At 53.2% G+C, this 25337-nt stretch overlaps 7 protein-coding genes across 7 annotated transcripts; 4 read left to right on the top strand and 3 right to left on the bottom strand.

Annotated features, from left to right (window-relative positions):
- Positions 1-445: 445 nt before the first annotated feature.
- J4E92_009446 (uncharacterized protein) lies at positions 446-1787 on the top strand (the record flags this gene model as incomplete). Its single annotated transcript, XM_051500794.1, has 2 exons — positions 446-783; positions 833-1787. The coding sequence occupies 2 exons, from the start codon at positions 446-448 to the stop codon at positions 1785-1787; spliced, it is 1293 nt and encodes a 430-aa protein (XP_051348945.1).
- A 6839-nt stretch (positions 1788-8626) lies between these two features.
- On the bottom strand, positions 8627-9448 carry J4E92_009445 (uncharacterized protein; the record flags this gene model as incomplete). The annotated part of the gene is made up of 2 exons (XM_051500793.1): positions 8627-9180; positions 9247-9448. The coding sequence occupies 2 exons, from the start codon at positions 9446-9448 to the stop codon at positions 8627-8629; spliced, it is 756 nt and encodes a 251-aa protein (XP_051348944.1).
- Positions 9449-10325: 877 nt separating this feature from the next.
- Positions 10326-11532, bottom strand: J4E92_009444 (uncharacterized protein; the record flags this gene model as incomplete). Its single annotated transcript, XM_051500792.1, has 3 exons — positions 10326-10771; positions 10828-11234; positions 11288-11532. The coding sequence occupies 3 exons, from the start codon at positions 11530-11532 to the stop codon at positions 10326-10328; spliced, it is 1098 nt and encodes a 365-aa protein (XP_051348943.1).
- A 2202-nt stretch (positions 11533-13734) lies between these two features.
- J4E92_009443 (uncharacterized protein) lies at positions 13735-14385 on the top strand (the record flags this gene model as incomplete). Its single annotated transcript, XM_051500791.1, has 1 exon — positions 13735-14385. One exon carries the CDS (start codon positions 13735-13737, stop codon positions 14383-14385), a length of 651 nt encoding a protein of 216 aa, XP_051348942.1.
- A 3900-nt stretch (positions 14386-18285) lies between these two features.
- J4E92_009442 (uncharacterized protein) lies at positions 18286-19413 on the bottom strand (the record flags this gene model as incomplete). The annotated part of the gene is made up of 7 exons (XM_051500790.1): positions 18286-18396; positions 18448-18507; positions 18554-18715; positions 18768-18788; positions 18838-18951; positions 18996-19100; positions 19363-19413. 7 exons carry the CDS (start codon positions 19411-19413, stop codon positions 18286-18288), a joined length of 624 nt encoding a protein of 207 aa, XP_051348941.1.
- A 1529-nt stretch (positions 19414-20942) lies between these two features.
- J4E92_009441 (uncharacterized protein) lies at positions 20943-22527 on the top strand (the record flags this gene model as incomplete). Its single annotated transcript, XM_051500789.1, has 3 exons — positions 20943-20970; positions 21021-21317; positions 21371-22527. 3 exons carry the CDS (start codon positions 20943-20945, stop codon positions 22525-22527), a joined length of 1482 nt encoding a protein of 493 aa, XP_051348940.1.
- Positions 22528-24030: 1503 nt separating this feature from the next.
- On the top strand, positions 24031-25134 carry J4E92_009440 (uncharacterized protein; the record flags this gene model as incomplete). The annotated part of the gene is made up of 2 exons (XM_051500788.1): positions 24031-24038; positions 24165-25134. 2 exons carry the CDS (start codon positions 24031-24033, stop codon positions 25132-25134), a joined length of 978 nt encoding a protein of 325 aa, XP_051348939.1.
- Positions 25135-25337: the final 203 nt, after the last annotated feature.

Below are 25337 nucleotides of genomic sequence, written 5' to 3'. Positions count from 1 at the left end.
GTGCGCTCAACCAACTGTCGCAGCTCCACCGGCGACTGCGCCATCAAAACCAGCGTCGGCCCAAGGCAAGTTCCGCTGGGTACTGCGCCATAGCATCCCATCCCCCATCTCACCCGCGCCCGCCCAAAAAGGCCTCGGACGCACTCAGGACTCGCTCCAGCAGCTCCCTGCACCCGCTGCACGCTCCTCTCCGCAAGTCATCACGCAAGCGTTCAAGGGCCCGCATTTCTTGATACGTCTCCACGACTCGAGCGCCCCCCGAAGGAAGCCAAGCCGCACTGGCGCACCGCGTTTCTTTCTGCGCTTGCTCCGGCATATCCTCGCCCGCGTCAGCACAGACAGCCCTGACGGCCATCAGTCGACCCCCACACGCCCGCCTCGTTGATCCATACATATATCCGAGCCCCCCATCATCCCCCTTCCCCAAACTTTCACCCTCGGTCACATGCAATCCAACTCTGCCTCGACAGGTTTCGCCAACCTGCTGAACCCCGACACGTCCTCCCAACAACAGCACCAACTACCCACTACCACCCAGCACTCCAACTCTATGGCTACTGCTACCGTGAGCCTCATGGCTCCTCTGCTGCAAAACGCCCCGCAGCAGTCGGACGAGCCCCGTCAGGATCTCCCCAGGCCCTACAAGTGCCCTCTCTGCGACAAGGCATTCCACCGTCTGGAACATCAGACTCGCCACATTCGCACTCACACTGGAGAGAAGCCCCATGCCTGCACTTTCCCCGGCTGCACAAAGCGATTTTCTCGCTCCGACGAACTTACTCGGTATGTCACAGCAACCACGTCTTGCCAACTTCCAGCTAACTCTCCATAGACACTCGAGGATACACAACAACCCCAACTCACGGCGGGGAAAGGGCCAGCAACATGCCGCTGCCCACCAGGCCGCTGTTGCTGCCGTTCAAGCTGGCCTTATGGAGCCTGGCTCTGGCCTTGCGCACATGATGCCCCCTCCATCCAAGCCCATCTCCCGCAGTGCTCCAGGCTCTCAGCTTGGCTCACCGAATGTGTCACCTCCTCACTCATTCTCCAACTACTCGCCAAACATGGGCAACGACTTGGCAGCGTACCACCAGGGCGGCTTCAACAGCAGTAACAGCAACAGCCCCAGCGGCTTATCCCGCCCCATGGATCTGCTGGCAGACGCAGCCTCAAGACTAGAGCAGCGCCCTGGTCACTACTCGCACTCAAGTAGACACCACATCACGAGCGGCTACCATCCCTACGCCAGCCGTCTGCCTGGCCTCTCTCAGTACGCGTACTCGTCGCAGCCAATGTCAAGATCTCATTCACACGAGGATGACGACCCGTACTCGCACCGTATGACAAAGAAGTCGAGACCAGGCTCGCCAACGTCGACTGCTCCTCCCTCGCCGACTTTCTCTCACGATTCTTGCAGCCCCACTCCTGACCACACCCCACTCGCAACTCCTGCGCACTCACCCAGATTACGCCCGCACGGCTTCAATGACCTCCAGCTTCCTCATCTACGTCATCTGAGTTTAAACCAGAACTTCGTACCAGCTTTGGCGCCCATGGAGCCATCTACAGATCGGGAACAACCTTACGTGCCCAGTCAATCTTCCGGGTTGCGCATAGGCGACATCATCTCAAAACCAGAGGGCGCCCAGCGAAAACTGCCGGTTCCACAAGTACCCAAGGTGGCCGTCCAGGATCTCCTCAATGGCCCGAGCAATAGCGGCTTCTCCTCCGGCAACTCCTCGGCGACTGCTTCGTTAGCCGGTGAGGACCTGTCGCATCGCAACTAAAACTTTCAACTCCACTCCACTCCACTAGCATGGCATCGGCGTTCTCTATCAGCATTTTCGCATTCCGTCATTCACGTTAGCAAGCGATGAGATTAGACATGGACAAACTTTCATGAGGAGTAATGCTTGCGGCATTTCACGATTTCTGTTACATCGCAGACCCCACCACCCAGATAGACCTTTCTTATTTGTTTTGTTGGATCCAATACCCCGCGAAGCCGCATCTGGCGATTCGCAATCTTGTATAAGTTCCACTCAGCCTTGTTTCATCGGCCTGGCTGTTGTGAGGGAAGCGCCTGCTTATTCGCAGTGCCGAGATGATTAGACAGTATCCCCCAGCTTGGCGCTTAATTGAAATACCAATCCACACTTAGTCACTCTATCTGCATTTGAGCATGTAATTACGAGATGGTTATGTTAGGGTGAAGCATGTCGCTATGCGTGACGTGATTTAGCACCATGGTGATGCAAGTAACGAGAATCATCAGCAGGGAACCAAGCATACTTGCATACACAACCCGGAAAGGTGGAATTTTCCAGCCTATCTTTCTAATCTCTCCACACTGCCCAACCACCACGCCCAGTGTTTCCCCGCAGATAAGTTTTGTCGATTGTCTGGTACACCCACAAACAAATCTTACGATACGGGTCGGACCAACAGCACTCAAACAAGACCGGCATTTCCCCACATTCCGCTGTCTGGTACTACCACACTCTGTCCCGAACACGATCCTCTCCTACGCATGGTGTCTTACCCCGGAGCAGGTAGGGCAAATGTGCGGTGAGGAGAGGCAGGCTAGCCACCCTCCCACCCAACATATCCAGACATGTTTCATTTGCTCACTCATCTTGTGTGAGCAGCTAATAGCTATTCTTGTCCCTTTCCGCATTGTGCGATAAGCTCCGACCCATGACGACTCTGGCACGCACACCTTGCGGTACTGGCGCTAGCAGAGCGATGACACGAGGGCCCTGAAAGTTTTTTTTTTGCGGAGAGGACGGAACATGGGAGGAGTCAGACTGTGGAGTACGTGGCACACGCAATAATAGTGGCGCTTGCCATGCTTCACTGTCGCAGTCCGAAACCGGAAGGCGCCTTGGTGCCAAATGGACAGAATCAACAACGTTGGCAATCTCCGAGATGCTTTGGCTGGGTGACATCCTTGCGGGGATCTATCGAATCGTGCTGGCTTATCTCTGGTCCTCACCACAGCACGAATCGCGACTTGGCTATCGGCAGACGCCGCGTTTCCATGTGAGACTATGCGATTCGACAGCCTCCAAGCGACTCGTCAGATTGTATGTCTCGGATTTGCAAGTGCGAAACTCCCATAGCCTATCTTCACTCGTCACATTTATTTCCCGCCGGTTGATTGAGGCGATCATCTCTGGTACACCTGGGCATGCACCCCGGACTGCAGAGTGCAGCAGCGCCGTCATTACTCCACAGCGATGACGATCGTGACAGTCTCGAGTGTGCGAATCGGCAGGTCTGGCGGGATCTTCTCCGCTGGCTGAGCGCTAGATATTGCGGCGTTTGAACAATGCCCAGGTGTCGGGCCGGCGGGCGCGAAGCGAAGATACATACGTCTCTGTATACAACACCTATCAACACGACCAACAGTAGGCTTGCATTTCGAGCAGCGAGACGCACCAGACCAGCACGCCGCAACCAGACGGCGACATTTGCAGGAGGATGGAGCTGGCAAGCAGCTTCAGCATTACCACGCGACTCCGGCACATGCTTTGAATTGTCGACGTAGCTCCGCCGTGGGTTACCCGTTACAGAAGTGCAGTGCACGCCAATCTGCTCACGTACCTGACCATCGTGGGCCCTTAGCTCGCACGCCTTGTCCCGATGTCGACTTGGCAGCTAGATCCGCCCCTCTTTCTTGTCAGCCCAGAAAAGCAAAGATAACGCACGACAAAGGGGAAGACAAACTTCTGTCCCACAAAAGTACTCTCCATTCACCCCAGAGAACACAGCCGGCGGGACAAATACCACACTCTACTAAGCCTTCCGCCCCTTGCTTGCTGACTCGGGACCGCATAGCAAAGGGCGTCTAGCGAGCTTCTAGAGCCGCCCATCCAGGCCGCGAATCCATCCTAAGTACCAGAATCGCTTACTTGTGGGGTCTCCACACTGGCAATCCGGACCTGCCTGAGCAGGAAATCGCGGCGGTTAAGGCTGGCGACATGCGAGTCACACACATAGTATCTTGGGGGTGGATCACTTGTGCAAACGTACTCGCGTCGAGGAATGCATGCTGCCGACAGTAAATGCACCAGTCAGAGGGAAGGACGAGGTGTCGTGGACTGTGGAGAGGATCCCTTCTCCACATCTCGATCATCGCATATACTTCCCGATACAGCTGGGTTTCCGCCAATTGTGCAGTCGGAGGCAGCACTTGACTAGCATCGTCACAACCGGCATCCTCTCCGATCCGATGCGGCTCAAAGCCAAGCAGAACTGAGCCAAGTGAACAATGCTCAGTCGCAGTTCTCGCTATCGAAATCATCCGGGGGAGTTTCATTGTCGGTCTCACACGCCAATATCCTTCCGTCCGCCCTTGCTCCGTGTCAGCCGAGGGTATCGAAAGCTCGTCGCACGTTTTCTGCCTCGATTCACCCTTTCTGACTCAACCTCCGTCCATGCAGGGGCAACATTACCCTCAAAGGTTTGAAATATGGTTTCCAGAGTGCTCGTTGAGGTCAGCCGCACTTGCACAGCATACGAGATGCAGGATCTAGCACAACGCTCTCTCATCTAAACCCAACACTGTGCTGTACCAGGCTGTTGGTACTGCACTTAAGCGACCGCAACCAGGTCCACGCAAACACTTTATTCCGCAGATCGGTTCTATCTAGACGGTAATATATATTGCTTCCGGTGCCCTGCGCAAGGGCGATGCACAGATGCTTTGCAGCTTGGGCCGCTCGTTCGCCAACCATCCAATGCCTTCACATACGAGTCGAGGTTACATCTCCGGCATAACGATGGAGGGCTTCTGCACTCCATATCGCGGATGTGTGGTCCCGTGACAGCCGTTTGTACCGCCTACCAAGCCGCACAGAAGGACACTATGCAACTATCATGACACGCTAGATTCCAGGATCGCAAGTCTTGGTCTCACTTCATGATGACGCAGCCTGATTCTCACACCTGAGAATACCGTCAACAATCAAGGCAACAGTCTGACAGCTGTCTCCGGAGTCTTGCAATTACATGCACGCTGCTCTAAGCGACCGCGCATCGCATGTGCATCGCGGACCATATACGTCCGATCACCTCTTACCGCTGTTCTTATCTCAATAACCGACTTCTGCGGCGCATCAAGGCGCAACGCTACATATAATCGTTTAATCTAGATTCGTATTTACCCGACCAATGTCGCGGATACCCGAGAGAATGGGTGTACATTGGGATAGATTGCTCAACGCATGTACCAAACGCCCAAGCTACTACTCCTTCAAATTAATTGAGGAGGGGCAATGTACCAAAGTATTTCTGGACGACACGTCGGTGGTTCGAGATGGTCCGACCGTGACATGATAGCGGCGTGCCTCGCTGCACATGCAATCTACTGCTACGATACCGTGAGGTGTACAGGTAAGGCAAGGCATATTGTTGAGATACCTGCATGTCGTCAGATCATCATCACTAGTATAGGCATCACCATCTCGGAGCTCAACAGCGTCTTCAGAGCTTACAGCCCCCCGACATGTGAAAATGACCCCCACGCCGCCAATGTCGAGGCCTCGAACCTCTCCAGCTCTCCAGCCGTTCAAGCAAGGGGCTTCCCCAGACAAGTTAAGACGCGTAATTATGCCGGTCCGAGATACCGCGGGTCCAAACGCGGAAGAATTCTACCTTTCTTCTCTCTGTTTTTGAGACTGGCCGGAAAAACTAAGGATGTGACTGTACCTCGGGCTAAGTACAACGCCACCAACATTTTGCGGGTGAAATACCTCCTCGACATGTACCGCGTCGAATTCATCCTTTTCGGAACACTTTTGACCCAAGAAAGTAGTGCGGACACGGCGACCAGGGTTGAGCATGGGTCAAATATTGCGTTGCGGCTCAAATGGCACCCACGTGCAGGACTTTCAGGGTCTGTGGGGACGATAACGGCGCTGCATCTGTCTCGGCGATCTCGTCTCCAGGATATATGTGAGCTGCAAGCGATGTGTATTGCGCGAAAATGAAGTTCCGGTGGCTGAAAAGGAAAGTCGATACAGAAGATGTGGAGACGATAAAGTGACGCTGACTCAAGTCGTATCGGAGAGAGATGAGGAAGGATTCCTCTTTCTGGATGCCCGGGAGACGATTGCGAAGTTTTTCCGAAACTCACGATGCAATGCGAGAATCCCCAATATCACGCTTTTGTGAAGTGATTTGAGCTGATGATCTCGGCAAGGCTTGACTGTCTCGAGTTTAGTATTTGCCAAGCGCAGATAGACGCGTCATCCACTTCTGATGCTAGTCTTTCGGATTGCTTTGTCGGCGCTTTGCCAGACACTGGGACAACATGTTGAGATATGCAGAAAGAGGAAGATCTTCGAGGCAACTCGGCTTGGGTCGGCCTATGTACCATCGCCTTCCCTTCACTCTGGCCAAAGACCCAGCTGAGGGTTCTCAGGAGCAGGATGAATTCTTGCACAGAAACCACAACACCTGTTGATTATCGCTGCACCTTGGGGTGGAAACATATTTTCGTTCTGTCATGAAATCGTTCATTGGAGGACTGTAAGAAAGAAAGCGACTGGTTCTTAGTTCTCCGTCCTCTTGCGTACGGCATACACCTGGCCTCAACGTCACACGTAATCGACAGTCTGTCCATTTCTGTTGGATATATTCAGAGCCCACGATACGCTCATTATCATACACATCGTCATCTGCGGCGAACTGTTCCTCCTCATTACTCGCAAGCAGGGTTCAGAAAGCTCAACGCTGCTGTTGCACATGTTAGCACTTTCGCATCCAAAGGTGTGGGCAGGAATAAGGGAAACGTACCAAGGTTCTCGCCCATACTACATGTCGCCGCTGAACACGACGTTACGGCATCGAAGAAAGGTCCGCACAGACAGCTGTCGTCTGCGTTGGGATCGCAGCCTGCTACCACTGCGGCTTCGTTCCAACAGTTCATCTGCGCACGCAATCAGCACACATTCTCTCCATGACATATAATGGTGAGTGTGCGACATACCGGGCAAGGTCCTGCTCCAGCGACACCAGCGCCCGGTCCCATAGGTCCTCCCATGGATCCCTTGGGCCCTGGAGGACCTTGTCTCCGCGACACAGGCGAAGACGATGTGATGGGTGACGCAACAGCAACGGAAGCTACCACAGCACCGACAATTGCAATACTGACGCGCATGTTTAGAGTAAGGGAGGCTTAGCAGTAACGATCGTGGGGCCTTTTACAAGCACAAAGAAGGTGAATGATTGGTTTTTTGTTGATTGGATTCGAATTGATTGAGCAATGCGATAGTCATGCAACTTCAAGCCTGCTAACTACACAAGTTCCTTATATGAATTCGACAGCGTTGACCGTGTATTAATTAGGTGGGTGGCCCAAGGCGATGGTGTTAATGCGGGCTTGTTTCGCATTTCTGCCGCACCATCGGTTACAAGTTGGTGTTGAAACGACACCCAGATTCCGACATCCCGCTTGCTAGAGTTCACGAAAACAGGGACGAGACGGAACTCAGAATCGTTTGCTTAGTGTGGCGCGGATAGCGGAAATGCGTGGTTCTTCGTCCATCTCGAACGAGCATGTTGCGATAGCTATACACTGAGGTTTGGAACGGCGACTCGTATCGTCGCGCAAATCATTCTCACGTTGCGAAGTCAAGGTCTTTACCAATGGAGGACAGCAGGTTGTTTCTTATCACACTCAACACGATAGAAACGCATTAAGTCAACCTTCCAGAATACGCCGCAAAGTTCCAGATCTTGTTTTCGCATCTTCAGTACGCTCAGCACCTTGTTTTGTTGCATATCCATCCCAAGGCATCGATTCTTTGTTTCAGTTATATGCGTTCATGCCTTGTTGGTTCTCAGATCAAACGCCTGGCTCCGCCTTGTTGCCTCGGAACATTGCACTCTTCAAGGCATCCCCATCAAGCAGGCGCTTACGTCTCAGCCCTACCTGATAACCGCTCTGCGACAGTGCGTATTGGTGACAAAAGCTAGCGGCAATGAAAGTCGAAAAGAGGTCAGGTGCGTGCAAATTTTGGGGCTACTTGTTTAATCCTCACGCTCTACGCAAATGAACATTCCCTAAAGAGTGTCTTAGAAGCGCCCCAGATATTCGGAACGGTCGTCAGTTTCCAGTTCTGCTTAATCTTTGCATAGACATGCGAGCGACAAAATATCCCGTGTCTTGGGTATACTCAACACCATACTAATGCTATCTTACCCCCATACCGCATCGAGGCAGATTTCCGTGAGCCCGTTTCAGCTTCACATAACTCCGTCACACAGCCACTCAGTCTAGCTGCTTCGTCTGTAGGAGAGCCTGTGCATACATCGCCAGGAGAACGACGAGCAATCTTTCTCACGGTACTTGTGGCAAGTTGAGTATACTTGTAGTTCAAGGACCATGGAGATTGGGATTAGATGTTTGAGGCACCGTCTCAGCACCTTGGTGCGCCCGTCTGTGGCATTCAGAAGAGATCATTGATAGAGAGGAAGATGGGGCAAGAACTTTCTTTGAGATAACATGCTACGCTATATATGCACTGTACAAGCACATCCGATTGACGTGTCCAGAAGCCAGTTGCTCAAGCATTGGAACTTATTCGTTTCCACTGCGGTAAAGGCTCACCACGCGTAACTATTCGCGGCCTCCTTTCTCGACAAGGCCCTCAATCCAAACACTCACTTGCTCTCTCTTCTCATCAAGAACGAGGGGAAAGTGATCGCAGGCGACCTTGGTAACATCCACCTTCATCCCGTCCCTCTCTGTACCGACCCAACTTCCCTCGATAACATCGATGGCAGTTTGCTGTACCCTTGGTACAACGATAAGGTCCTCTTCTGCGAATAACCAAGACACAGGAACATCTTTGTAGCCAGCGTGGGTAAGTACGTCACCGAAACAAGCACCGTGATGCTTGCCAAACTTGGCAACGTACGAGATGCCGTCTTCCAGCGTGAGGTTGTTGAAGCAAAGTGACGCTGTAGCGGCAGGATCGGACTGCGTTACCCATCCGTTTGCATCAACCTCGATTGGGGCACTCTCTTCGCGTGCAAGGGCCTGACCGCAGGATTCGCCGACACGTGGTACGGCGGCCGTGAGATACGCAAGGCGTACCACACCACCAGTCCTGCCCTGATGCTCTCGCTCTTTCTTCGTTACGTCTTTGATACCCTCGGTTGCTGGGCAACCTATATGATATCAGCATTAGTCATTCCTTCATCTATCAGAAAAGGTATGAAAAATCTAGGACTTACCACCATAGCTATGCGCAAGTAGGATGACTTCCTTTCCACCGTCTGCGAGCTTTCTCACAAACTCGTTGACATAAGCTGCGTCGTCATACATGCTTGGTTGAGTAACGGAGTTGGCTTTGTAGCCAGCAGGATAGCAGGGTGGTTCGAGAACGTGGATATCGTAGCCTTTGGCACGAAGTGGCATTACGAGAGGGTCGTACATGCTTGTAGGGCAGAAACTGCCCGGAACAATGACGACGCTTGGTTTTGAGGACATGTTCTCAAACTGTACTGATAGAACAATGTGGGAGAGAGATGGATGTCGGAATGAGATATCAGTGAGTGATTGTAAGCTATCGTGCTGCGTGCGTGTGGATGCTGAGAGTCGAAGTTGATCGAGGGCTGGTTGACATATTTCCTCTTCAGCGGCGCATCTCTTTATATACTTCCTATACCGTCCTTCCACTAACAATCTGGTTATTGTTCGGCATCTGAGTTGCCGCTGATCCTGCACCCTACCGCGATTTAAGAGGATGGCTGCCGAAAGCCACGCACTAGCCAGAATTCAGTGCTAATATTGCAACTGCTTTACAATCTCATGAATTGTCATCATCGTACATGTGGAGAAAGCTGTATATCACGGCTTGACAAGTTCAGAAAAGAGTTGCGGAGTGGTCGTGCATTCTGACGTTCTGACATGCACGATGTCAGAAACTAGTGCCGGGTGGGAAGGGCCTAAAAACCCAGCCAACCGTCGCCACAGCGACGATCAGGATTATTAAGCAAGGAACATCAAGTATTCCCTGTGGTTTTCCGTGTCTGCTGAGTTGCTCCGGGGCGACTGGAAGTAGACGGGGACATTATTGTCAAGCAATATACCAAATCGCACCAAAGCTGTTTTGCATCAAAGATCATCACATAGACTTGGTCAAAGCAGTGACAAAAAGTTCGTTCAGATGCCGAAGCAAGCACGGAAGCAGATGTGTTGGCATAGCGATTAGATTAGAACATTAAGCTAACAAGGAACAAGCTGAAGACATTCTATCCTCCATCAGATCATCACATACTTGCTTTATCCCCTAACAAGAAGCCGCAGGAGCTTACGCCTCGTTCTTTCCAGAGTCAGGTGTGCTATCGGTGTAAGAAGCAGCGCAGATGACGGAGTATTCATCGTCGCCGTAGTAGTAGCCAGTGTTGACGGCATAGCTTTCATCCCAGTACTGAGTGTAAAGTGCGCAGTAAGTACCAAGAGGAACACCGTTCTTGGTCAAGATGTAAGAGGTGAAGAAGTTGCAAGGCTTGTATTCGCCGTTGGCGTCAGCAAGGTGCTCCTTGTCGAACTGGGTCTGCGACTCGCAAGCTGCAGCGCACAGGCTGGGGTCGTAGGGGTTGGTGTTGAAGAGACGCATTCCGTTGTAGGTGTCGTAGTCCTTGCCTTGCTTCTTGATCAAGGGAGCGTTGATGGCAGCGGGAAGGTTGGCGGGAGCGTTGAAGCCCTCGACGGTAGGGGCGGGCTTGCAGACTCCTTTGCCGGCCTTGGAGTAACCTGAGTATATGTTAGTAAGGAGTACTCAGGGCGATGAGCAGGGTTAGAAAGCTTACCGTTGCTGCCAGTGATAACAACATGGAAGTCACCACGGTACTGGCCCTGGTTGGTGGCCGATGCCTCAGCCACGGGGTATCCGTAGATTGAGCACTTGATGTTTGTGACGGGCGCTGGGTCACTGCATCCCTCACCGGGGTCGACGCTGGGGTCGCGCTCGAAGAAGAGGTTGAAACCAAGGCAGTACTTCTCGCTGTTGCAGAAGGCGGCACACTCATCAGGGCTGTAAGTGTCGAGAGTCTTGTAGGTCAAGTAGCCAATCTGTTCGGTGGACCCGATAAGATTGGTAAAGGCCTTGGTGTAACCTTCGGGAGTGCCTGCGGTTTGGGCAGCTTTCCGGAGAGAGTTCTCTTTGTTCAGGTATTCATCAACGGAGCCCTGTCCAGGAACATACTCGGCTCCGGCACTGTGTCGATTGTCAGTCACTCTGCAGTAAAGGTGTTCAGCACAACAACGTACCCAGCAGGCTGAGCCTGGCAGGCATCACGCTTCTTGAGCTCTGCACCACTTGTAGCAACTACTGCAGCAGCAGACGCGGCAGCGGCAGCTTGGTTGTAAGACACTGGAAGCTCAGCAGTCTCCTCGGCCTTGGGTCCAAGAACGGTGGGAGTGGGGACGGCCAAAGCAGCCTCGATGTTGATCATCTGGGGTAGGGCAGCAGCTAGGCCACTGAGGGCGGAAGTAGCGAGAAGAACGTTACGCATGTTGAAGGTTGGTTGGAGGAGATGGTGATGGAGAAGGATAGTGCTGATGAGATGCCAGTGAAGCTTGCTGAGTGCTGCTGTGGATGAGGATCTTCAATTGACGAGCAGAGACGTCTTACTTATACATTGCCAGGACATCATCATGGAATACATGGGGCATGATTTAGCCGAGACCTGTATTGTTAGTTGCAAGCCGCTGTTGTTGCTAACGCCGCTCGATAGCGCTTGGCGGAACGTTTCCAGCTGGGCGCGTTGTGGTGAGGCTCGAGAACTTGACCACATCGGGCCCAGAATCGCGAGCGTGTCGACTCTCATGGAACAGAATGGACGTTTTGGTACCACGATGCAAGTTCCAGCCGTACGCCGCTGTCTGGTGGCTTGTAGCCTCATCGTGTCCGAAAAGCACCGTATCACAGTAAGCATGGGTGGAGCAAGGGATGTTATTGAGAAGTGATACGATCGCAAGCCACAAGTGTGGTGAAGCGCCGCATAGATCGCGTCCACCGAAGAGCCCAGGAAGAGTGCCGGGTGTCCATAAACAACCCGAAATAGTGACGGGAGAGCGCCTGAGGCTAAAGCTTGACGCACGAGCGGGCCCCTTGTCAGTTGCGTCGCCGTGCTGATCTCCTTTAGCGAAGTCTGGATGAGACGGGAGATAGATCAAGCCAATTTCCACAAACGTGTTGGCATTCAGGCACCGTTCCCGCACCACCAACAGCAAGATTGGCTAGCGCGACCGGAGCGGCCAAGCGGGCCCCACTCTCGATAACGCTAGCACGCTGGCTTCTGCAGTTTCGAGAAATCCTCAACAACACCCTTACATGACGACAGCTCTGTCTTCATCTGAGTCGATCATCGAAATCGTTCCAGAGAGTCGGTTGGCGATATTGACGCCTGCCAACGGCGAGGGAAGTATAATGTCTACCAAACCTTCACCACCTACGCTAAGATGCGCTATATTCGGCACACTGATAATGCCCCAGTATGCGGATGCCAATTGCGGCGTTTCTGGCAAGGCGTCGAACCCAAAAACGGCCGGTGAGCCCACGCCTGCCACGCCACGAGGCTGGCGTGGAGCTGTCAATATTGGTCTGCGGTGCTCACCCCCGTTAGTGCACAGATTTCGCAGCCCTTCTCCATGGCAAACGCTATCTTCCTAGTCATTTGACCTGCCAGTTCGGGGTCATCGACAGGACTTGTTACCGATACCGCGTTTTCAAATTGCTGCCGGCTCCGCTTGCACCAACTAACTGGCTCGCGGATTTTCAGAACCATGGAAACATCAGAGCTTAGCTGCCAACCTTGCAGTCGGAGACATTAGCCACCCCACATGATTTCTAACAATGCCATTACCCTGAAGACGTTTCTTCGGTATCCTGAGTTAAACCCGACACAAGTCCTCGCCCAGCGCCGCGTGTTGTACAGACTTGGCACACATTACTCCGCGGATCTAGACGCCGCGCCCACGACGCAAAATGTCCGACTAGACCCTAAAGCCTGTCGCGATGGCTTTTTCTAGAGGCGAGCTGAGATGCGGAGCTACTCCACAACAGCAAAACAGCGAGGATGAAGTCGACGGTGAAGCCGATGCTGGCTGTCATGCATGCACGACCAAACAGCGTCACTTGCATGATGCTAGTCTTTTGTGGAGGCTCAGAAGCGAGCAAATGTCCACGTGTAACTGCCGAGATCACTGATGCGAGGCTGGTCTCAAACAATGGCCTTACAATGACACATGCCAGTAAAGAAAGAGCACTGTTCGCGGTTGACTAAGAGACGTTCGATCGGAAAGTGCGGCACGTTGTGCTCCGCACAGTGTACCATGGTACTCGTCCTCTAGAGATTGTCTGGTATGGAACGCGAAGCTCCATGTACAATGACCGGCGTTAGGGTCTTACTTCACCCCCGCCTTTGTTCCTCTGGTACCTTTAGGCTGGTACCAGACGATCGCGTTCACGCCAAGTGGGAACCTCATGAATCAGCCAGCCTTATTGGACCCCAGCTTCCTACTCAGACATGCCCAGCCACAGACACCAAAAAAGACGTCAAGCGTATGCACCGGTGAGAGTGGGCCCAGACGAGCCACAGCGGTGTTGCATATGTTTAGACCCTTACTACACGTCCACCAGAGGCGAATATGCCGAGGTGCCACTCCAGCTCCCTTGTGGGCATGTTTTCGGTGACGCTTGCATTGCGGAGTGGATGCAAACCAAGCGAACATGCCCCCTCTGCCGATTTGAGTTCTTTGATATTGAGTTTGACCACAACGACGACGAATACGATCTATGGATAAGCGAGACTGAGTCAGCAAACCAGCATCTCGGGACCTCTTCGGGTCACATTTCCACATTTTCGTTTGTTCCAGATTTTCCAGGGGAACGAATCGCAATCGATGGGCTAGGCGTTCCTGCGACTCGCAGCAGCACAGCCGCACACCGCTCCTTCCACACCCGTTTGGGTGGCTCTCTCTCAGCTCCCCCACAATACGCCAGGCAGCCTTATCGCCATGCCCAGACAGGTCGCCGCTATGGCCACGGCAAGAACTCTAGATCCTATTTCGAGAGGGAAGATGTCTGGATCACAGCGCTAACTGACGAGAGGGATGAGCTGGCTGCGACCGGAGTAGGCGATGGCTGGATCATGGCGCCCGATGAGGATGAAGACGAGGCCTATGAACTGGAGCTATATCGGCACCTGTACCTTTGCGATGCGTCAATGCAGCAAGCATGGCTTGAAGACTCACTCCCGGATTATTTGTTCGACGAAATGGTCGCTGAACACATGCAGTGGATGCATGAGATGGGTAGTGAGACCCAATACGATGTATACGACGAGTTCGACTATCTCGTTTGATACATGAATGCGAAGTTCAGGTGCTCAAGACATCAACGTGGCTTATGTCGATGAAACGCTTCCTACTCGGGGCAGCTTCAGCTCATGCTATATACCAGCATTCGATGGGAAAGTGCGGATTCATTCATTCATCCAAGTTGTTAGTTCGCTTTTCACGCCATATGGTGTGCATACGTCTTTTGAGAAAATAGATCTTCTTTGCTATTTGATTTCACTGCTAATAATGCCATTTACAATCTCCTCAAAACGAGGCAAAGCTCGATAACCCTTCCTCCATGGCAAAGCAGATTCTGCGTGCGCAATTTCAAACTCTAGTACCATGGCCATCCTGCAGTGCTGCGATAGCTCACCAACAACTCATATACGACGAGTCACTTACGACTTCCGCAATACCAGCGACGCAATCGATGCCAAAAAGTTCCCATTGCTCAATAGCGACAGCGATGATAACTGCAATTCACCAGCAAAGCTTCGAATCAAATGCCTTTGCACCCCATTCAAACTCCACATCGTCACCTTCCCAAGAAGCCAAACTGCTCCAGGAAGCTGAACTATTACTCCTGCTACCCAAGCCCGACCGACTAGTTCTGTTCCCGTAGTTGCTTCTGCAGGCTTGGTCCAACATGAGAACGCTTTCGAGGGGAGCCGCATCCCGTCCTTCTCGAACAGCTTGCTCCTCGTGCTCTGCACACAAAGGATCTGCAGGAAACCGTGCTGTAGCAGCCAACATTGAGCTAATTGGAAGACGGGTGCTGCAATGGACATTCGAGCAGCGCAAGGTCCCCGGTGTCTTTGGAAAAGCACTGCGTATGTCGGTGTCGGGATCTTGTGTGGAAATAGCGAGGCTGCGTCGCTTGCGGTGACTGGTATTATCGGAGTTTTGCGATGCTGGTGTTGGGGCGGTTATCAGCATGTCGTATGCTGCTAACGATAGCTTGTCGATCCATATCGACGGCGGCTCCTGGGAGGTAGAAGCGGGTGGAAAGATGAATTGTGAGAAGTCTCGCGGGTAGTGTGAGTCCGAAGGGAAGATTGGACGAAGGAAACTTGTACATTCCTCGCATGAACACGCGATATTCAGTTCTGCTGCTGCTGCTGATGATGACGATACAGATGATGGAGAAGACATGTCTGCTACTTCGGACTGATCATCTTCCGACTCAGTACAATGTATTTTTTTTCGTTTTTGTATATGGCAACGTCCTTATCGTAGAGTTCCTAAGAGACAAACGTGTTTCAAAGACACCATCTCCCTCTCTCTCCTACTGTCTTGCCTCCTTTGTTCGTCGCTTGAAGTCTCGACGCAGACAAAGCCCCTGCTCGTGGTATGGGCGAGCAAACAGACTGTACTCCGTGTTTTCGGGCTACTTGTCGCTTTGTTCGCTCGCCTGGTCATCTATGGCTGTCCTGCAGCTTCCCTCGATACGAGTACTGTACGTCCTTCGAAAACAAAAAGACGATGCATGGTTGCCGTGCAGCAAGCGCAGTATGGTGTAGTGCAAATAAAACATTTCGGTAGCGCCCACGTGTTGCGAAAAAAAGCAAGTAGTACCAAACAATACATGCCCGGCAAGCCTTGCTGTCCCTGCGCAAGGCCAACGCGTTCCTGTGTTTTTGTTTCTTTCTCCGGCAGAGCTACCGGGATCGATTTTGGCGCGGGCTGCAGCTGTGCCGTATCTTTGGTCGCGTTTGCGGCAAGCGCTGCGCACATTGCAGACCCTTTTTGGGGCTGGCTTGCGTGGGGGGTTTCTGCACTCACCGATGTGCTCGACGAGGAGGCGCTGCGCACTCGCGACAGTGTGGGAATTGGAGGTTTTCTTTTTGTCTAGATTTTCGAGTTCTCCATGACCATGGCAAGTACTCGTGGCAACAGTAGACTAATAATGAGCGTAGAGGGTGTGACTGTTGCTGATGAGATTTTGTGCGGGCCCCTAGAACCGCGTCGCTGGTCTCCTGCTCTTTTCCTCTCCACCTCAATCCCGCAATCATCCTTCAGGCGTGTAATTTGGCGAGGCTCCCCGTTGGACATTACCATAGTTCCACCAGTCATTGTAGAACTCATGGCATGCATCGAATAAATCGAGCCAGTGTAGAGCGCAGAGGTAATCGCCGTTGTGGCCTGCAGCTATGTTTGAATCCCTTGGAAAGCTACGCGTGCAGCCTGTGTGCCCACAGAGAACGGAGTTCTCGTGCGGTAAGGGCTCTGCGACTGTTGAGGGAGTGGCCGCGACGTGGTCTGGAGACGCGGTGGTGGGAGTCGACATGGTGGAAGATGCGGAATCGTGTGAGTTTTGCGTGTTGCAAGCGTGCATGATTAGTTTAAGTCTGCCTGGGCGTAGTGACTTGCCGAAAACTGCGAGTAATGGTATTGCTTTTCTGTGATAGCGCTTGGAGGGGTGTCGGTACTGTACGAAAGGTTTCGGTACGTTGTGATGGAGTTGGCAGACGACGCAATGTTTGGGAAATGGTGTTAGAGATGAAAGAATATTTGAGAAATGGGACAGCTTTCATGACGGGCAACTTTTGTTTGGTATTGTTGGGGTGACGAACCACTAGTACGTGGTTGGCTGCCTGCGACCCTATTATGATCTTACTCCCACCAGCATCTCGTCTCCGCATCTTTCCTACTGTCACCTCCGAAACGCACATTCGGTAATTTGGATTAGCTATTGTAACTCAATGACAATAGATTGATTGTATTCACTGTGTATTATGCCATTATCGTGAGTCACAATAGCTGAGACCGTGCCGACGAGTAAGGTTAACGGTCGCGTTCGAATATTTGTGGTTGTGTTATGGGGCCGCGCACCCAGCTATCCACACGTGTTCAGCTGTTTACTTCCCAGTCTGAATCACCGCTCGTACATTGAACGTGCGAAATCTCTCTCGTGACTTGGCAAGCTGGACACATATTCATCCAGAAGAGGTCGCAGGTCTTCGTCGAAAGGTTCCCCTTGATCCGCGGCCATCTGCTGCCGGAGTGCATGTGCCTCACATAGGCCGTCCAGCGAGTCCGTGATCATGTCTTTGTCTGCTCGTACTATGTCAGTTAATGCTCGTGCTGAGTCCGACATCGTTCGTGCGCGCGGCTGATGTTGGTGTGCGGTTGGACTGACTGATCTGTGGGCCGTCACCCTCCTGTGTAGGTATTTCCCTGTCTGTATCGATTGGAGGAAGGGAATCCCAACGGCTGAATATATTGATAGTCCCACAGTCACCGGCGCCGACGCACCATTGACCATCACGACTCCAGGAGAAGTGACGGAACGCGAAGGCTTTGTACTTTGGAGTCTCGACGATCTTGTGTGCTTTGATCGAGCGAAAGGGGTCGGATATGCCTCGATCGTGAGATTGCTCATTCAGCCGCTTCTGTTTGGTCTTGGTATTACCCGAGCCTGTACTGATAGCAGATGAGGCAGTAGATGCCGAGCTTCCTTCGCGCACGTGTCTAGGTAGGCTGAGCGGTAAGCCTTTCGAAGTCAGGGAGTCATCTTCTCCGGTACCCGATTTCTCTAGGCGTTGTAAGTCCCAAAAGAAGGTCTTGCTTCTCTCGTTGCCCGCAACCAAAACCGGATGACGACCAAGCTCGTGAAAGATGGAGAAGCGAATGTAGAACTGGTTCGTGTGCGGCAAGTCGAATTGCAGAAGTCTCTGGAAGCGCCCGCCCCATGCCGACCGTGTATTTGAGGTCGAGTTCGCTGGAATTGTCACAGGGGTTCTACTGTGGACCGCGCTTGATGTGGGGACTGGCGGAGGAGGCGTAGACCGATTGGAATTGAATCGATCGATACCCCAAAGTATGATCTTGTTCTCGCGACAGGCATGGCTGAGGATCAAGTCACCATACCATTGGACACTGCATGAAGTAAGCAATTGTAGATCGGTTTCAGAAGGGGATCATTACCAGTCGATGAAGTCAGTGTGTATCTCGGTAGTGGAAAAGTGCGGATAGTGCACTATGGCCGGCTTGTCGGTGCCAGCGTGTTCCTTGAGGTCTTCGGGTACTGCCCACTAGACTTGTCAGAGCATTGTCAAGCAGTAGGCCGGGGTGGTGCATCCTACCAAATTGATCCTGGTATCCATACCCGCTGTTAGGATGTACTGGCCTTTCGGGTGGTATGCCTGGCAATATCAGTATATTAATTGGGTATATTTGCAGGTCACACACAATGGTAAGCACCTGGTCCTTATGGCCTTGCCCGTAACAAATGGCTCCGAGGGGCTGCTTTTCGTGATTGGGGTGGAGGCTCCATATTCGGAGACTATGGTCAATGCTCACGGAGGCGAGAATGGTCGGGTCTATCGGCGATATGGCGAGATCGTTCACGGACTGTAGGATGTTAGGAAGGCAGCTCGCCGCATACGACAGATGATATCCATACATCGCCATGGCCTATCAGCGTCTGGGTGCAAGGTCAGTGGATGCAATACAATCAGTGATATGGCCCGTACTGCTGTGAGCTCCCCGGTCTGGACATTCAAGACCTTGATGCGAGAGTCTCCTGTGACGCAGACGAGCGGGTCGCCATTTTCAGCCTGAGACCATACGATACTGTTGTAGTTGACCTGGTGATGGTTAGACAGGCCGCGCACAAAGGGTACGTGCCTACTTTATCGTCGGACGTGCCGTGTTCAGTAGTGGCCTCGTCATCTTCAAACCACCGCAGGATCTCGACGGTGCCGTTGCTGTCAAGTTTACACCGACATATGACGGTCTTGGCCAATCAGTAGACGGCAGACTGCACACAGGGTGATACATACAAATGGACCTCCGCACACGGCGAAAACAGGGACCTGGCCGGGAGCGGTATAGGGATAGAAGTCTACATCGTAGAACTGAGCTGCAACGTGATGAGTATTGCATGGAGTGACGGCTGACGCGCATGCTTCCTGACTCACTAGAGCTCAGCCTAGACTTGGTTGGGGCCTGTCGAGGAGTTAGTGGTGGCTACGCGCAGGACGAGAGGCATGGGTTACGCCTAGTCTCAAAGTGGCCCTCAGCGAAGGCAGTTCAAAGTTGCAGTCCATCTTGGCGTGCATACCATGGGAAAGCTCGGAAAGCACAGCCGTAATGGCTGATATGCAGGGCGCGGGTCTCGTGAGGTAGCCCAAGTGCAAGGTAAGTGCAAGGTTGTGTGTGCCAATCGGGGGTTAGAAAGAAGCGAGGGCGAGGGACAGGGCTTTTAGTGTCATGGAAATTAAGCTATCACTTGCAGCAAACAGGTGAATGAGAGACATGCGGCGAGCAGCAGGCGGACGGAGGTGGTGCCGCCAATCAGGCGGGGGCCCGCAGGCAGAGACGGTGAAGCAGTGGAAAGAGGCCTTGAGGGTCTTGCATGTGGCTTGTGGCGTAGTTTGGGGAGGATCGTCGATGATGTTGTTCGGTTGAGGGCTTGGGATGACAAGTAACAGGTCCGTACCACGCGCCGCTAGACCCAGTGCCGGGCGACCAAGGCAGGGACGACCAAGGCAGGGACGACCAAGGCAGGAGACGCGCAGGCCGGGCGATGCTGTGGGCAGCGGCAATCGCCTGGGTAGGTTTGCCAGAGCGCTGGCGGAGGGGCATCCGCTCGCAGTTCGCAGGCTGGCCGTGGTTGTGCTGGTGGCGCTAGGCTAAAGTTTGCATGCAGGCACCTGGGCGGCCATGGAATGGATATGGATGTGCATCATCGACGTCGGGTGCGCCAAGGCCAGTCGCATGGATTGACAGTTGGGCTCTTCAGCACACCCGGCGTGTGCAACGCGCGGACAGTTGGAGGCACGACTCGAGGCAGTCCTGACCCGAGTGGCCTGATGCGCACTCCTTCGACCAGAGGTGCAGGGCGACTGCCGGTGCCCCGCGCCGCTGCCGACGAGCTGCTAACCGCCGTTGCGCACACGTCTCGCGTCGATCCTTGGGCGCGGCAAGGGTGAGCAGTTCGTCAGCTCACTTTCTGCACCTCTCTTGCATGCCACGCCGCCTGTCGCATCCTCCACTACATCCACCTGTCGCAACCGTCCTCTTACTTACTCCCAGCCCTCTCTTTGGCCCGCCTGCCGACACAGACGCTGCTGAGCCCGTTGGCGCTCCTCCGGTCCCGCCATTCTGGCCGTCGTCACGCTTCCGCTCCTTCTCCGCTGATTTATTTATGCACCCGACCCAACTGCTCGCTGCTAGCCCCTTCCGGCAGCCCAAGTCCGCGAGCTTTCTCATATATTTCCTCGCTGCTGCCCGCGCCTGCCCTGTCGCGGGTGAGGGGCGCCTGCTGCTTCGTGATCGCCCATTACATCATAGCTCCTGACTCGTATACGTTTCGACCTGCCATCTGCATCCCATCCCATCCCATCCCCACCCCGTGCTCTGGTCGCACCGCCTGAACGGCCTCTAGACACCTTACCCGCACCTGTGCGCCTCTGTGCCACCTGGACCCTGCCTATTTGACCCGCCGACAGTCCCTCGCCTCTACTGCCCAACCTGCTCTTATTTCCACCGCCCGTCCCAGAGCGAGTTATTAGATTCGACAGACCAGGGCGCGTGCGGTAGAGCAGGAACGACCACCACCCCCGTTCTTGCTACCATGGATACCACCTTCATCACCATTCACGGTTTGTCACGTCGACCCTGCCTTTTGCCTGCCAATTCTCACCCAAGACAGACCTCTCCGATGACGCCCACATATTGTACTCTTCCGACTCCATTGTCGACATCCTCGGTCATACACCTGACGAGGTAGTCAATCGGTCCGTGTGGCAATTTTTTCATCCAGAGGAACTCCCGCTGGCCAGAGCTCACCACAGCCGCGGCGTGAGACTGGACAAGGCTGCTGTCTTATCCTATTGCCGCCTGAAGAACCGCCAGGGCGAATGGGTCGGTTGTGAATGCTGCTTCTCCGTCGTCTACGATGTCCTCGTTTGCTGCACCAGCATCTACAGACATGGCATGCAGAGCCAAAGTAAGTCTTTCAACCCGTTTGGGCCCTGCGTCATGCTGATTCCAGCCAATCAGAACGCGCAGTCGAGGCTCCTATAGTGCGCAAGCTATTCGCCTCGTCACCAAAGGACCCGCGCTACCACATGTTGTCTCACCTGTCCAGCAAGTTTGACCTCGGCCCCGATGATCAGACCCATGAGCCGCGAGCTGCCTTGTTCCTCAACAGGTTCACGCGTACCCTGACCGTCATGTACGCAACCAGTGGGATCGAGCAAATCATTGGCATCTCCGGAGAGGCTATGAAGGGTCGCAGCTTCTATTACTGCATTGCTCCCAATTGTCTTGAAGATGCAGTCCGCTGTCTCGAATCGGCCAAAGGCAACGATTCCATTGCATACATGCGCTTTTTCTTCCGGGACCCGCGCCAGGACGATGCGCCTGAAGCTTCCTCGTCTGAGAGCGAAGATGACATCATGACGGATGTTACGGGCTCCGACGATGAATCTGAAGGCGGAGTGGACCTTGACGGCCATTCCACGTCCAACGGCACAAGACATCCGTCAGACTCAAACCGCACCACGGATAACAGTGAAGAGCGGTCTGCGTCGCGCACCAACTCTGGCGGGAACAATGACCCCAACAATACCCACCAAGCCATGTTCGGTGGATCCGCTGCCCGCTCGTCGTTATCGTCCGTGAGTTCGCCTCGTTCCGAGATCCGCGACGATCCTATCGAACTCGAGGCTGTCATATCCTGCACCTCAGATGGCTTGGTTGTGTGTCTACGTCGTGCCCGCCCAATGTTGCCAGGCACCATGCCGGTGGCCCAGCCAGCACAGCAATACAACGGTATCTACGCCGCGCCATGGGCAACACAACCCGTGTTCCATCCTGCTCCACAGCAAATGCCCCAATACCCTCTTGGCGCTCGGCACCCGGCCATGGTGCAGGCAGGGCCGTCTATGGAATTCCAGAACAACTTCATGCAGAGCATTCGCGATGTCGCCGTCTTTGCTTGGGCACTTACTGGCATCAACGGCAGTCTCGTGGACTATGCTCGCGGTAAACCACTAGGTGAAAGTCAGCCGCCTGAGGGCTTTCCGGTCTGGAATCCTTTGCCAGACCCTGGGTTTGGCAAACAAGCATCTGCGGCACCGTCGGGCTATGTTTCGGGGTCCAATAGCTCCTCGAGCAACGATCCATTTGGTTTTGGCGACCCGGGCCTGCGCTGAGAGCTCAGCTTTGCACTTTTGCATCAGGCCAATCCAACACAGAGTAGGCCGCGTGCGACGCGGTGTCGTCAGCGACACTGACGAGCGCAACCTTCTCGATGACCTCAGGCTGCCACAGTATACGACTTTGATGATGGACGCTGTAGACAACTTATGATTTAATGCGAGCGAACAGCGCGGAATATACCAAGCCATATTGGGCTATGTTATCACCATATGGTACGATTTTTTGGACCTCTCCTCTCCTTGTATCTCAGCTGTGAATAGCAGTTAAAAAACTCAATACCTTCAGGTGCTTTTCCGTTCTGGGTCTTTTTCTCTTCCATGTCGTGTGAGTAAGGAACGCGTACCGTCATCCTTTGCTGATGCCGGAATGAACGCCTCGAGTTGTGCCATTGACTATGAGTGGATGTTGTTTCGCTTACCTGCACGTAGTCCTTGGTCTTACGACGCGGCGGGGCACTCGCATCCTTGACCATTGCCAAACTTCAAATTACGCGTTCGAGTGGCCACATTCCCAGATGCATAGCTATTGGAGATACAAGACAGATGAGCTTTGTTGACCTTTGTCGCCCTTGCGATGATCACATGAGGTCACCGAACCCTTGCAAAAGACACAACTCTTTGTCGTAACATCCCTTGAGGCCGACTTCTGGCCACCTTCCAGCGAATAGCAATCTCATATCTACGCCACAGCCACAGAAACGTACCACCATGATTATGGCGTACATGTCTCATCCTGTGCCGTTCTTTTCGTCAATTTGGCCGCTTGGCCTGTTTACGATCCCTTGTTTGCAACGCTCCTACCATGATAGGCTGGCGTATTGCGTCTTTGAATATTGATTTTCACTCTGGTGTCTTCGTCTTCGTCAGTCCCACGGTCCTCTTTTCTCTTGAAGCTTCCGTCGTCCTCTCTGCACGATCGCAACTCTTCTCAGGTTTCATACTGTTATCTTGACGATCGCAGCACTGATTATGTTGTCCCGAGTGCCTGTACTCTCCATCTTGTCTTTGCTGTTCAGTCTGCTTCCTTCAATATGTCTAGCGCAAGGCAACGATGGCCTCAGCAGTGGCAGTCCCACAGCCTCGTTGAGCACAGCAAGCTCGACGACCTCTGCAGCTGCGCAGACACACACTATTTCAGTCGGTCTAGCGGATCACAAGTTCAGACCCGAGTCGACAAACGCCAGTGTAGGCGATGTAAGTAGAAGCTTCATTCATCATCTCGATCGGGCCTCCGTACACATATCAACAGATGAGGAAATACTAATGTGCTAAAGATAATAGAGTTTGCCTTCTATCCACTAAATCACAGTGTCGTCCGCGCAGAATACGGCTACCCATGCATCCCATACGAAATGACGGGGCAGGGTAAAACTGGTTTCTTCAGCGGTTTCGAGCCCGTCGACACTGTCCTTGATTTCCCACCCACCTACAGCATCGAGATCAAAAACACTGATCCCATTTTTTTCTACTGCTCAGCACCAGGGTCTTGCATAGGCTATGGCATGGTGGGCGTTATCAATCCGAATGCAACGACGAGCATCGATCAACAGTAAGTTTATCGGTACGCACTGCATGTGAGACATATACTGACTTAGTACACCCTTATTCAGACATAAAATGGCGCTTGACAGCAGTTACATGCTTAACCCTGGCGAGCCCTTCCCACCAGAGAGTACTCACAAGACACCCGGTGCTGGCCTCACGAACAACGACACCCAAATTGATCTTTCAGCGGGCGCTATCGCAGGCATCTCCATCGCAGGCGTCTCCGTTTTCGTCATCGTAGCCCTACTGTACTTCTTCTGGTGCCGCACAAAGAGCCTGAAGGATGAAGTCGACGGAAAAGCAGAAGTAGCTGGAGCTCCTCGTCTGGATCCAAATCACAGGGGACCAGCAGCCATGGTGGAAAGAGGTCCCAATCGTTCTACCGCCATGGCCGGCAACGGAGGAGACTTTTATCATCAATACCCGCAAAGGTCTATGCTATCGCCGCCCATGGCAGACCCCGCCTATTCACAGTATAACTACAACCAACCCTACAAATCGGCAGCACCATCTTACTACATGCCACAGCCCCCTCCTTCGCATTCGCCGCCACCGCCACCGCCACAGCAGTACCATCCCCATCAGTACAAATACGACATTAACGCACTCATCGACCACCGTATGCATACGTTACCTCCCATCCCACAGCAATCCCCACTCGACATCCACGATGCACTCGCCCACCGCTCCGTAGGCAGACCATACGAACTCTCACCATTGGGAGATTGCATGCGCAGTCCTCCAAACGACCGTCACCACGACAATCACGACTACAGCCTTGACTCGAACGTTGCCGGTGACACTGACGTTATATCTCCGGCTCCTTCCGTTCATCGCTACGCATCACCACCACCGCCGCTCCGCGTCCTTGACGAGACGATACCAAGTTACTACGAAACGGTGTACAGGCCCGATCCCAAGCATATTAATGGCATGGGGACAAGCCCTATAGAGATGGACGGAAGGGCTTTGGCGGGGAATGTCACGCCGGTGAGAATGGTGGCGGCGAAGTGGGAGGAGGTTGGGGAGAAGGCTGTTGGCAGTGGAGGGACTTAGAGGGCATGAGTGGTTGTGTTCTTATGTTGCTGGTGTACTTCTGCTTCTTCTTCTTCTTTTTCTTTGCGTGGTATAGGTTAGATTATGAACACAGCCTCTTCTTTCACACAGTGGCGCTTGATACGAGGGCGAACCTCAGAGTAAATTGATTTGAGTTCTTGTTTTCATTTCATCTCAGCTAAACACAGACGCTCAGCAGTAGA

The sequence above is a fragment of the Alternaria infectoria genome (assembly GCF_024043175.1).
Source record: "Alternaria infectoria strain BMP 0036 chromosome Unknown scaffold_24, whole genome shotgun sequence".
Taxonomy (NCBI): domain Eukaryota; kingdom Fungi; phylum Ascomycota; class Dothideomycetes; order Pleosporales; family Pleosporaceae; genus Alternaria; species Alternaria infectoria.
The sequence above is the reverse complement of the archived record's forward strand: the minus strand, read 5'-3'. Positions and strand labels throughout refer to the sequence as shown.